Raw genomic sequence first — 13,071 nt, 5'->3', positions numbered from 1 at the left:
CCCACAGGTCAAATGTTTCAGGAATAAACCTATTAATTACACACTCAGGCTCTGGCTATGATGACATTCATATGAGGTGAACCTCATAGCTAAGGTTTGCAGAAAAGAAAAAACAATGAATTGGCATCCTGAAATTCTGGCTCCATCATCTGTTAGCTGTGTATATGACCTGCTGCTGCTAAGTCGCTTCAGTCGTGTCCAACTCTGTGCGACCCCATAGATGGCAGCCCACCAGGCTCCTCCGTCCATGGGATTTTCCAGGCAAGAGCACTGGAGTGGGGTGCCATTGCCTTCTCCGGTGTATATGACCTAGGTAGAGCTATTTAACCTCTCTGACTATTGATCTTTATTATATCTAAAACAGAATTAATACCACCTACTTTATGGGGTTGAACAAAATGATATACTTTAGTATTTATACAAATATATGATATTACTGTTAAGAACTGGATCACTGAGTTCAGCAGCAAGGGTATTCACAAGGCAAAGAAAAATAAAACAGTCTAACATCCTAAATTCTGAGAAAATTGAACTTTGAAAATGTTCTACAGCAGGATTCCAAACTTGGAATGAGTCTCTACCACATGTACACTCTTCATTTAGTTCACTAGAGCATTTTCTTTCCTGTGATATAACACTTTAGACCGCAATTTTATTTTTCTTTCCACCCAGTCATGCATTTGTAGTACACTTCTCGAAGGTACTAGATAATAAACTGAACAGTATTATGCACATATAAAGTTGGCCAGTTAGGAGACTGAGCCATAAAAAAAGAGGTTATGATACTACACAGGTAGATGGAAATAGTAGCATAGTGATAGGGAGAAAGCTACCTCCTACTGCACTGAATAAACAGTGTAAGGTAATGAATGAAGAAAAGTCCATTATGGTTTTTAAAAAGCTAAATATCAATTTTGTCCTGATTACAGGTTTCTTTTATTAAACACATCGCTTTGGGCAAAAGGTAAGAATAGTGGCTTAAGAGATGACAAAGACTCTAGTTACTTCTTTTATTGGCATGACTCACAAAGAATACACTATTAAATACTGAGTCAAAGGCCTGATTCAGTAAAAAAAAAACAACTTGGGAGCTAAGTCAACTAGCCTATGATTGAAAGGCTTAGGAAAATTATGCTATCCACTGAAAGGATGGTGATGAATTATGAGAAGGGTAATCACTATTACATTTGTCTAAACCAAATACTTGGTTAAACAAAGGTGTTCCTATCTATAGTACAAAATAAACACTGTCTCAACAAATAGATGAAATTTGAAGCCCATGAAATTTCTAGCAGCAGCTACTAGAAGTTCAACTTTATAATTATTAAAATATGCTTGATGCCTAGTTGAAATAGTATGCTTGTCATTTTCCGAGGAAAATACAGAAAAAGCGTAACACAACTCAAAGAAAACACCAATGTTATATACTGCTGATGTCATTAGCATAGCATCTTACCAGATTCACATTCCAATTTGGTCCGATTTAAATCAATTCCATCATCCACAAACTGACAAATTGAAAACAGCCTGCAACCTCTCTGACACGCGTACAACTCCTCTTCCTAGGGAGGTCAAGAACAGGGAGGATTAACCAAAAAAATAGCGTTTCTCCCTTATGGGGGGGAAAAAAAGTCAAAAGAAAGCAAAGTTAGTAGGGTTTATAATAAATTGTCCAATAAAAGTTTTATAACTGAAAGAAAGAAAAAATAATAGAAGTCAGGTAATACTTAAGACTATATAGTCTGCCATATAAAGAAGTTTTAATTTCTTATTTTAACAGTGATATCCAAAACAAATAAATAATAAGTGATATCAAGAAACCGAGCGCATAAAAACATCACCCTTTTCCTACATTCCACAGACATATTTTGGGGGGAAAAGTTGAAAATAAAAATAACAGTGACATAATCAGAACTTTAATAGAGGCAAAAATGAGAAAACAAGTACTTTAGGACCAATGGTGTACTTCTGCCACATAAATATTTATACAAATCATCAGGCCTATCAGGAAAAATATCATGACTAGTTTTACAAAGCAGATAGTGCTATAAAGGCCCCCACAAAGTGAGGTACACATTTAGAAAAATGCTTAAATGAAAGGATTTTTTTAAACTCAGTTTACCTGAACTGAAAACACAAACAAGGGCAACATGTGACACATGGAAAAGGCCACTGGAATCAGCCAGACTTGGATTAAAACCTTTCAGGTCAGCATGCACATTACTTTACCTATCTATTGACAAACGTCAAAAAGGAAATAAAAGCTATGAATTATCTCTAAACCCCTCAATAATGCTGGAAGACAGCTATTCCTAGTGCAGTGCCCGGAACATTAAAGGTGCTCAATAAATGGTAGTAGTGTTAATCATAATAATATATTTTAAAAAGAGAAAACAACAGTTGTAGGCATCATTGTATTTGTGTGAGAGCTCAAGATTAAGAAAGAGTCTTCATTGCTAGAAAATGTGAACTGCTCAGTAAGACTAATGACAATGTCTTCAACAGGCTTTTCTTTGGTGAAATGTATAGTATTTGAAACAAACCAGTATATGTGGGGAAGTCCCCTCAACTTACTGTGTGATCCACTGTGTACAAACTGGCAGGCACCTAATAAGGAAGGAAACAGCATGTGCATATACCAGTTAGCAACCAATGGAATACAAAGTTATGCATTTCTTTCCAGCAGGATTAGTAAAATTTGTGCAGCAGCAACAATCCGTTAAGAGGAGATGGCTGCAGTCTAGTATTTATTATTGTTCCATCTCCACGTCATGTCAGACTCTTCACGACCCCATGGACTATAGCACACCAGGCTTCCCTGTCCCTCACCATCTCCTGGAGTTTGCCCAAGTTCATGTCCATTGAATCAGTGATGCCATCCAACCATTTCATCCTAATTGTCTAATATTGAACAATCTTTATTATACAACTTTGAAGGTAGTGCATTTCTGGATGTCGGTTCTAGATGCATTTATTGTTACAGTGAAATCGAAAGAGTTTTAACCATTAAAGTAAATTTTATACCTGAGTAGGTTTTGTAAGATAGTAGAATTCTCTCATGTCTTTGGAGCATCACATACTTCCTACTATGGCATGGAGAAGTATGAGCTCATTAGTATGAGCTATACTGCAAGCCATTTTGCTTTCAGATATGTTTTATTTTATTAAACCAATCCAGTAAGCCCTCCAGTACGATTTTCAGAAGAGAGTGTAGCATGCTGAAAGAGTCTAGGCTCAGGAATTAGCCCTGGTTAGTCGCTCAGCCTCATCACTTATTCTGCACAACCTCAGGCAAGGGCCTTAATCTCGCTCAGCCTCAATTTCCTTAGTTGTAGAACAGTGACAATACTTATATGTCAATCCTGAAATATGATGAGGATTTTATATTTTATTATTTTATTTACATATTATTTTATATCCATAGGATCATTAAAATTATGCTATACTAATAAACAGATATGACATTAATCATATATTTTGTGAGCACCCACAATGTACCAGGTACGGAGTTAACAATATATCATAGGACACCTGGCACACAGCAGGCACTCAACTGGTAGCTATTAAGTCATATCCTTGTTCTAAATCAGTGTTTCATGTTTTAGACAATGTTTCATGCCCTATGCATCCAAAGTTACTGGCAAGCTTGTATAAAATATACCTTCTCTAATTTAGACCAAATCCTCCTTAAAGGAACCCTACTATCTATAGATTTTACACACATTTTCTTATCCTAAGCTAAGTCAAGCTAACTATTCTCTCTTATTCAGCACTACTAACATGCTGCACATACCAAACTGGCCTTATGACATCTGACAAAGGAAACAACTATCTGTTGATATGTGTTAGGTACTGTGCTAAGAGTCCCATGTATATTATCTTTAATCCTCACACTTACTCCACAAGATATTTTTTTTTACAGTTGACAAAATGAAGTCATGAGAAGTGATTATCAAGGACACACAGATATGTAACTGTAAGGCTGGGAATGAAACCAGGTTTGTAAGGTTCCAGAGCCCACACTCTTAAAAATGACCAGGCTGACTCTAATTACCTTTATTATTAACAGGACTTATGTCTCCCATATTTGGACCCAGACAAATTACACAATTCTACTTCTGAGGAAAGTTAAAGGGTGAAATATGATAATTTTTAAGTACCTACTACAAACAAGTAAAGTACCATGCTTTCTTGCAACAAATAATTTTGAAAAAGAGTCATTAAAATGAGATTTCTATTTACTGGTCACAAATATCAGACCAAGAGAGGCTTTGCTGCTGCTGCTGCTGCTGCTAAGTCGCTTCAGTCGTGTCCGACTCTGTGTGACCCCATAGACGGAAGCCCACCAGGCTCCCCCGTCCCTGGGATTCTCCAGGCAAGAACACTGGAGTGGGTTGCCATTTCCTTCTCCAATGCATGAAAGTGAAAAGTGAAAGGGAAGTCGCTCAGTTGTGTCCGACTCTTAGCGACCCCATGGACTACAGCTTACCAGGCTCCTCCATCCATGGGATTTTCCAGGCAAGAGTACTGGAGTGGGGTGCCATTGCCTTCTCCGAAGAGAGGCTTTAGGAGCTTGTAAATTTAAATAATGTAACACCCACTGCTTTTTTCCAAATCATAAAGCACAATAATTTGACGGAGGACCAAAGGACATCAATGAAATAATTAAATATTTTTAATCTACAACTTTATTAGTAGAAAGCCGTACAGTGTAGCCAGTTTTAGGACTGAATTCCTGCTACTCCACTACTTCTTGGCTATGTGACTTAGGCACTGAACCTGTCAGAGCCTTGATTTCCTCAGCTGACAAGCCCAACTTGGCAGGGTGAGAATTAGGGATAACGGAGGTAAATCTCCCATCATACTGGCTAATAAGACAGCAGGCAGTTTATAAACTTTAAGTCCAGGACAGGAAACCAGGTGATTTAGAGTTCCTAGGGAGAATAGCTTTACTGAAAAAGAAAGAAAGATTTATAGCTATCACATCAATTGTTAGAAAGTAGTGGATATTATAAAAGTACTCAGAGGTTCCCGAAATGTCTAATCTTTTAAATTGCTTATTCTCCAACGTATGTACTCAAGTAACTACAAATATGCTAGGAAAATCTCAAAAAAAGGGCAGGGGTGGGTGGGAGGGAAGGCCAGTACATCCAAACACTAAAAAGATACAAAATAAATCTCTGCCCAATTCCAGGCCAAATCATTATTAATTTCCTCATACAATCCTCTTACTTATGAGCGGTTTATAAAAAGAGAAGAAAATAATGTATTCAGGAGCAGTACACATTGATTTAAAAGTCTAGAAGTCAGAATTCCTCATTTTTCTCTCTCTTGATTGCTAATGATATATTTGTCTCTGATAATTTGATAATCCCCTCTCCCACACTTTTTCTTTAAGATTGATAATCCTCAAGCAATGTAAAACCCAGCAGTAAACAGACATACGGGCAGAAACAGCATTTAGAACTTTTCATTTCAAAAGCCTGAAAGCACTTGCCAATAAGGAACATCCTAAACTCCTCCTAGTCTCTTTGTAATTTGAGAGAGCAAAGAGGCCTAGCCACATGGTTAAGTACATAGCATAGGGAAGACAAAGTAAAAACAAGGGTAGAAAGACCAGCACGAGCTGTTATAAAGAAAGGCAGTGGTGTGCGGGGCGGGGCTTACACCGAAATCACATATTTGGAAGGGTGGGGGACAAACCACGCAGTTTAGGATGCTCAGTCAACAGTTCTAAAGCTGCACAAACAACTTGAGAAGTGGAATGGAATTAAAGGAAAGGCTGCACCTAGGGGCGGACAAGGAGGGGAAGAAGGGTCCACTCTCTTCGTAATATGTGATCCGTGGCGAGCGGCAGTCTCGTTTCTTTCCCATTCTACTAATCCCCTGTCTTCTGCTGCACCGAAAGGTAAGTTCTCTGAATGCACAAACCTAACTGCTTTTTCTCTAAGCCATCCCAATCCCAGTGTCAGCACCTAGCACACAGTTACTCAACATAGGCGGAAAGCCCTTCCTGATGTCTCCCAACTCCTTAATACATTTCATACTATACAGACTGCTGGCTTCCAGCCCAGAGAGGCGCTAAGGGAAGAGGGGGTTAAGAACTAATCTTTTAGAGGACTGGCGTATCTGAAACTGCCTCCCCTCCGCCCCGCCATCCCTGGAAAGTGAGGACCCTGCGTTAATCATCTGGATCCTCCTCCGCCCCCCCCCCCTGTCCCGGAAAGCCCCAGAAAAAAAAAAGGGGTCCTGTCTTGCTTATTTTTCTGTCCCCGACCTATTACAGGGTAGGTGCGGCACAAACTTCCGGTAATTACAGGAGGAGTGGGATGCGGGTAGGATTAGGAAAGAAAACGGGCCACAGAGATGGGAGACAAAGGTTGAAGGGTGGGTTCAACAGTCAGGCTCCCAGAAACGACAGAGGTGCGGGAGAGCGGAAAGATGGGCGGCCAGGGAAGGGTTGTAGCCCGGTTCGGACGGGCCCTACCTTGGGGTAGGTGTGCAAGGGATACATCAACTGACAGGCCCGGTGACAAGACCCCGTATCACCCAAGACCGAGTCAAACGCTTCAGCCGAAGCGGTTCCCGAGCCTCCGGCCAGGGCCATGGCCAGCAGCAGCAGCGGCGGGATCCCCAGTTGGGCCCTGAGCCATAGGCTCCCCTTCGGCACCGCCATTTTGTTTGCCTCTGTCACAGCAGCACAGCTTGTTGCTGTTTTCTTTTCAAGGTTTCCTCCTCCTTCCGGGACCAGCCCCTTCCCCGCCCCGCGGGCCGCTGCTTCCGCCTCTGTAGTCGTCTCAGCTCCGCCCTGACCCGTCCGAAACTGCCGCCTCCCGCCCCACCTCTAGGTCTACGAACTTCTAGGTTGGCGAGAGGAAGTGGATCCAAACATCGCGAGTACTAGAGCGAAACGACTCCTCCCTCTGCGAGGCATGCTGGGGTATGTAGTTCTCTTCAAGCGGGAGGCGCACGGTGGTTGGGGAACTTGGTCTCGGGGAACTACCAGCTGCCCTAGGCGGTCCCGAGCCTGCCCATTCGCGGTGTATTCTGGGGAATGTGGTTTGGTTCACCCCGCCCGCCCCAACCTCCGCTGGTTGGCCTTGGACTTCAGCTGCCTGGCGGAGCTTTTACCGAGAAACTGCCAACCCTGAAAGGTGTTACGACCCCCTAAGGCCCAGGCTTGGGCCCTCAGAGGGTGCGTGCCGGAGAGGCCCAGCTGCTTGGCAGGGCTGCTTTTCTTGGTGGGTCTCACGTGCCATCGTTAGCCTTCCCCTTCCTGGGCTCCTGAGTGCTGAAGGCAGAGGAAGGTGGTGTTTCCCGTTGCTATGGGATTAGAGCAGGACAGTCTTTAGGGTCCTTTGACCGTGGAGCATTTCCTGGAGATGATTGGTTGTTGTGAGGACCCTGCTGAGATCTGGAGGAGGTTGTTGACTATTGGTTACAAGGGGAACCCTTGGGGTTGTGGCTATAGTAGGGTAGTTGAGAGCTTCACTGAACCTGGAGGAAAGCTACCCCTACCACAACGCAACCTAAAATGGAAGAGGCTTTAGAAGTCACCAGGTTCAACGCCTGGCCCTCTACTGGTAGCCCCTTTACAGTGTGCACTAAGTTAAGTGTTAGTCGCTCAGTTGTGCCCGACTCTTTGCAACCCCATGGACAGCAGCTCACCAGGCTCCTTTGTCCATGAGATTTTTCAGGCAATGATACTGGAGTGGGTTGTCATTTCCTTCTCCAGGGGATTTTCCCAACCCAGGGATCGAACCCAGGTCTCCTGCACTGCAGGCAGATTCTTTACCGAGTGTGCACTAGGTACCTCTTAATTCAGGAAGTAGACCGATCATTGTATACAATTTTCAGTTTTAGGAAGATGTTTCATTTTTAAGAGGAAATCTTATTTTAAATTCCACCCGAGTCCTAATAATTCAAGAATGCTTCCAGAGTATGTAGAACCCAATTATGTCACTTTAGGGAGCACACATCACTGAAGTTCTGATGACCTTTTAGAACCTGCCCTCTTTGTTGAGCAGAACACGGTACAAGTACGTGAAGGTAGTTGGAGTCCCCTAGGAATGGATAAATTCGTCATTCGAACACCCAGAATCCAGAGTAGTCCTCAGAAGAAAGATCCTGGAGGAAAGATTTACAAGCAGGCCACCATTGAATCTCTGAAGGTGAGAGGGGATCTGGGAGTGGAGATGACTGGGATGGCAAGGAGGTCTGGAGGAGTTCTACTATGGAAGACCTATGTGCTTCCTCCCCACCGTGTTCCTGACTGCTCCAAATTTGTTTCCACCATGCACTATTTATCAATTTCTGGACCTTTGTTACACCCTTCTAATTACTTTAGCTTTGTGGTATGTTTCACTAACTGGTAGGATATATTATTATCTTATTATTGTATATTATCTTAAATTATTCTTCTTTTGCAAGATGTTCTTGTGTATTAAATGGAATGTTCAATATGATTTGTGTACCCCGTACAAACTCAGTAAGATTGGATGATGATACCACCCCTCATATCATATTGACCGGAACTGTATCACGTGGCCTTCATAGCCACAGCTGAGACTGAAAAAGAGACTGTTAAACTGGACTCTTTGCAGCCTCAAACTGTCTGACTTATGTTGGCAAGGAAGAGGCAAGGCATCATGAATACAGTATAGACAACCAACAGTGAATCAATGAATGTAAGAACCCAATTAATGGTAATTATTGCTTCACTTAATAGTGAAGGACAGGGGAGCCTGGAGTGCTGCAGTTCATGCGGTTGCAAAGAGTCGGACATGGCTTAGCGACTGAACAACAAGTTACTTCACTAAAAACAAGCAGAAAAGTGCTTGCAATTAGTTCCCTTTGTCATCTTGAACCTCTCCTTCTACATTACGGACTTTTTCTTTCTGATTTCCTTTTTTGCTTCCTCTTTTCTCCATTAGACTGCTAATGTTTGTGCTCTACAGAGCTTTGTCACATTTTATGTATTTGGCTAGGGTAATCTTATTCATCTTAAGGCTTGCCATGCTGATGACTGCCAAACTTGCACCTCTGGCCTAGGTTTCTGAAGAGCGTGGGATCGGGGGCTAGAGAAAAATTTACAAAGACTGTGATGGTGTGGGGGGCCTTCTGAGTACTTGACTTAAGTACTCCATTGGACTTTTAGATATACCACAGGTTTACCAGACCCAGATTAGAAAGCAATATAGGGAAGTGTAAACAAAAACCCTGGGTTCTAGGCCCTCCTGTGCAGCTGGGTGATCTTTAGCAAGTCATTTTCTAAACTGGGATCTCACTTTGTCCTTATCTAGGAAATGTGGTTGACCTATGTCAGAGTTTCTTCAAACAAATACTGTTGTCCTTTTGGGCAAGACAGTTCTTCATCATTTGAAACCGTCCTGTGAGTTTTACAAAGTTGAGCATCTCAGGCCCTCAGACCCTAAATGCCAGTAGCGCCTCCAACTGTGATGACCAAAAATGCCCTCATGCATTTACAAGTAGCCCTTAGTTGAGACCTACTAAGCTCAAGATGATCTTTAAAATCTCCCCTAGTTTTGAGGTTTTGTGAATTCCTAGAACACATTTCGGAGAAGGCAATGGCACCCCACTCCAGTACTCTTGCCTGGAAAATCCCATGGACGGAGGAGCCTGGAAGGCTGCAGTCCATGGGGTCGCTGAGGGTCAGACACGACTGAGCGACTTCACTTTCACTTTTCACTTTCCTGCATTGGAGAAGGAAATGGCAACCCACTCCAGTGTTCTTGCCTGGAGAATCCCGGGGACAGGGAAGCCTGGTGGGCTGCTGTCTATGGGGTCACACAGAGTCAGACACGACTGAAGCGACTTAGCAGCAGCAGCAGCAGAACACATTCAAGTGTTTAAACTGTTTTGTCAGACTATCCACAAATAATTGTAGACTGTATATTGTATATAGTCACTACTATATATAATTCTCAGAGACAGTGGTGGGCAGGACTGTGGTATCAGACTGTCTGGAAGAAAAAAAGGGATAGTAGTAATTGACCTACATGTACACTCAACATACAAACACCCAGATTCTAATATACCTTCACCTGTCCCTTCTGCCCTTGGTGTCCCCAGGTGGGCCCCAGTTGAGAATCACTGTGTGTGATGATGAGAGTATGTCATGTGAAGATTGTGGAGTCAGAATAAACAACAAGCATGTAAAGTAACCTTCTCCTTCAGTGCAATGGCTTTTCTTCCAAACCTCCCATATTAACTTTATCCATATGCCAAATAACTGGGACTAGAAATTTAGAAACCACCCTTAATTCTTTTTCTTTATATCCGATTTTCGATTTTGTCTCCTAAGAATCCTTTCTGCCCTTACATCTCTCTCTTTACATTTCAAAATCTTTTTGAATTTAGAGCAGTTCTGTGGTCTGTTAACTTTGTCTCCCTGACTTTGGCATCCACTGTCATTCCAACCTCCACACTTAAGTCAGAGAAATAAAGCTTAAAAAAAAAAAATCTACCCAGGTCACCTCCTTGCCAAAGGAAACCCTTCCCTCAGTGCTTTTAAACTACCTTTCGATAAAGACGTTTCTTTACATGACACCAAAGGCTGTCTGTGACCTGGTACCTGCCTGCCCTGCTGCTCTTCTTATGTACCTTCCATCCAGTGTCAGCCACTCACAATTTCTCAAAGATATGTTCTTTCATACCTCTACACCTTTGCATATGCTGTTCTGTTTTCCTTGAATGGCTTTTTTCTCTTGTCTTAGAGGCAGTATGGTGTGGTAATTAACACAGACTCTGGAGCCAAACTGCCCGTGTTAAAATTCCAGCTCTGCCACTTAAACTACCTGTGTGACCTTGGGCAAATTAATCTCTTTGTGTCTTTCCTTATCTGTAAAATGGGATTAATAATAATATCTATTTAATAAATGAAGTGTGAAGTGAAAGTCATTATTTTATTTTATAATAATCTATATGGAATTCTCCAGGCCAGAATACTGGAGTGAGTAGCCATTCCCTTTTCCAGGGCATCTTCCCAACCCAGAGATCGAACCCAGGTTACCCGCATTTCAGGCGGATTCTTTACCAGCTGAGCCACCAGGGAAGCCCAAATAAATAGATAAGCAACTAGGATATACTGTATAGCACAGGGAATTCTAGCCATTATTTTATAATAACCTAAAATAAGCCTCTTATCCTTCTCCATCAGAGGGCAGACAGAATGAAAATCAATTTTACAGAAGACTAACCAATCTGATCACATGGACCACAGCCTTGTCTAACTCAATGAAACTATGAGTCATGCTGTGTAGGGCTACCCAAAATGGACAGCTCGTGGTGGAGAGTTCTGACAAAATGTGGTCCACTGGAGGAGGCAATGGCAAACCACTTCAGTATTCTTGCCTTGAGAACCCCATGAACAGTATGAAAAGGCAGAAAGATAGGACACTGAGAGATGAACTCCCCAGACCAGTAGGTGCCCAATATGCTACTGGAGATCAGTGGAGGAATAACTCCAGAAGGAATAGAGAGATGGAGCAAACCAAAAACAACACCCAGTTGTGAATGTGACTGGTGATGCAAGTAAAGTCCGATGCTGTAAAGAGCAATATTGCCTAGGAATCTGGAATGTTAGGTCCATGAATCAAGGCAAATTGCAAGTGGGTCAAATAGGAGATGGCAAGAGTGAACATCAACATTTTAGGCATCAGTGAACTAAAAGACTGGGATGGGTGAATTTAACTCAGATGACCATTATATCTACTACTGTGGGCAAGAATCCCTTAGAAGAAGTGGAGTAGCCATAATAGTCAACAAAACAGTCTGAAATGCAGTACTCGGATGCAAACTCAAAAATGACAGAATGATCTCTGTTTGTTTCCAAGGCAAACCATTCAATATCACAGTAATCCAAGTCTGTGCCCCAACCAGTAATGCCTAACGAGCTGAAGTTGAACAGTTCTGTGAAGACCTACAAGACCTTCTAGAACTAACACCCCAAAAAGATGTCCTTTTCATCATAGGGGAATGGAATGCACAAGTAGTAAGTCAGGAGATACCTGGAGTAACAGGCAAATTTGGCCTTGGAGTACAAAACGAAGCAGGGCAAAGGCTAACAGAGTTTTGCCAAGAGAATGCACTGGTCATAGCAAACACCCTCTTCCAACAACACAAGAGAGGACTCTACACATGGACATCACCAGATGGTCAATACCAAAATCAGACTGATTATATTCTTTGCAGCCAAAGATGGAGAAGCTCTATACAGTCAGCAAAAACAAGACCTGGAGCTGACTGTGGCTCAGATCATGAACTCCTTATTGCCAAATTCAGACTTAAATTGAAGAAAATAGGGAAAACCACTAGATAATTCGGGTATGACCTAAATCAAATCCCTTAGGATTATACAGTGGAAGTGACAAGTAGATTCAAGGGATTAGATTTTGATAGAGTGCCTGAAGAACTATGGACGGAGGTTTGTGACATTGTACAGGAGGCAGGGATCAAGACCATTCCCAAGAAAAAGAAGTGCAAAAAGGCAAAATGGTTGTCTGAGGAAGCCTTACAAATAGCTGAGAAAAGAAGAGAAGCGAAAGGCAAAGGAGAAAAGGAAAGATATACCCATTTGAATGCAGAGTCCCAAAGAATAGCAAGGAGAGACAAAAAGCCTTCCTCAGTGATCAGTGCAAAGAAATAGAGGAAAACAAGAGAATGGGAAAGACTAGAGATCTTCAGCAATACGTGAACTGTGAACTCCCAGATGTTCAAGTTGGTTTTAGAAAAGGCAGAGGAACCACAGATCAAATTGCCAACATCCGCTGGATCATGGAAAAAGCAAGAGAATTCCAGAACAACATCTGTTTCTGCTTTATTGACTATGCCAAAGCCTTTGTGTGGATCACAATAAACTGGAAAATTCTGAAAGAGATGGGAATACCAGACCACCTGACCTGGCTCTTGAGAAACCTATATGCAGGTCAGGAAGCAACAGTTAGAACTGGACATGGAACAACAGACTGGTTCCAAATAGGAAAAGGAGTACGTCAAGGCTGTATATTGTCACCCTGCTTATTTAACTTATATGCAGAGTATATCTGAGAA

The 13,071-nt window shown here is 42.1% G+C and overlaps 2 protein-coding genes across 11 annotated transcripts in view; one reads left to right on the top strand and one right to left on the bottom strand.

Annotated features, from left to right (window-relative positions):
- TMEM59 (transmembrane protein 59) overlaps window positions 1–6,863 on the bottom strand; it is a 25,780-nt gene extending 18,917 nt beyond the window's left edge. The window contains exons 1-3 of one of the 3 annotated variants that reach the window (XM_010847130.1): window positions 6,488–6,737; window positions 2,575–2,607; window positions 1,457–1,562 (exon numbers count right to left, since the gene is read on the bottom strand). In XM_010847130.1, coding sequence (XP_010845432.1) covers window positions 1,457–1,562; window positions 2,575–2,607; window positions 6,488–6,676 — 328 coding nt within the window. In that variant the 5' untranslated portion in view covers window positions 6,677–6,737. Of the gene's footprint in view, window positions 1–1,456; window positions 1,563–2,574; window positions 2,608–6,487 lie in introns of all 3 variants that reach the window. The other 2 variants (XM_010847132.1, XM_010847131.1) reach the window with 2 other exon arrangements.
- The window catches only part of TCEANC2 (transcription elongation factor A (SII) N-terminal and central domain containing 2), a 44,222-nt gene continuing 38,006 nt past the window's right edge, over window positions 6,856–13,071 (top strand). For 4 of the 8 annotated variants that reach the window (XR_825869.1, XM_010847140.1, XM_010847134.1 and 1 more), the window contains exons 1-2: window positions 7,063–7,241; window positions 8,028–8,171. Coding sequence is in view for 5 of the 8 variants with exons in the window: in XM_010847140.1 (XP_010845442.1) it covers window positions 8,070–8,171 (102 nt within the window). In the remaining 3 variants the exon portion in view is untranslated. Of the gene's footprint in view, window positions 6,941–7,062; window positions 7,242–8,027; window positions 8,172–13,071 lie in introns of those variants that run through there. The other 4 variants (XM_010847135.1, XM_010847136.1, XM_010847138.1 and 1 more) reach the window with 4 other exon arrangements.

The sequence above is a fragment of the Bison bison genome, unplaced genomic scaffold, assembly GCF_000754665.1.
Source record: "Bison bison bison isolate TAMUID 2011002044 unplaced genomic scaffold, Bison_UMD1.0 scf7180017864244, whole genome shotgun sequence".
In the NCBI taxonomy this organism is placed as follows: domain Eukaryota; kingdom Metazoa; phylum Chordata; class Mammalia; order Artiodactyla; family Bovidae; genus Bison; species Bison bison.
This window is presented reverse-complemented; position numbering and strand designations above follow the sequence as displayed.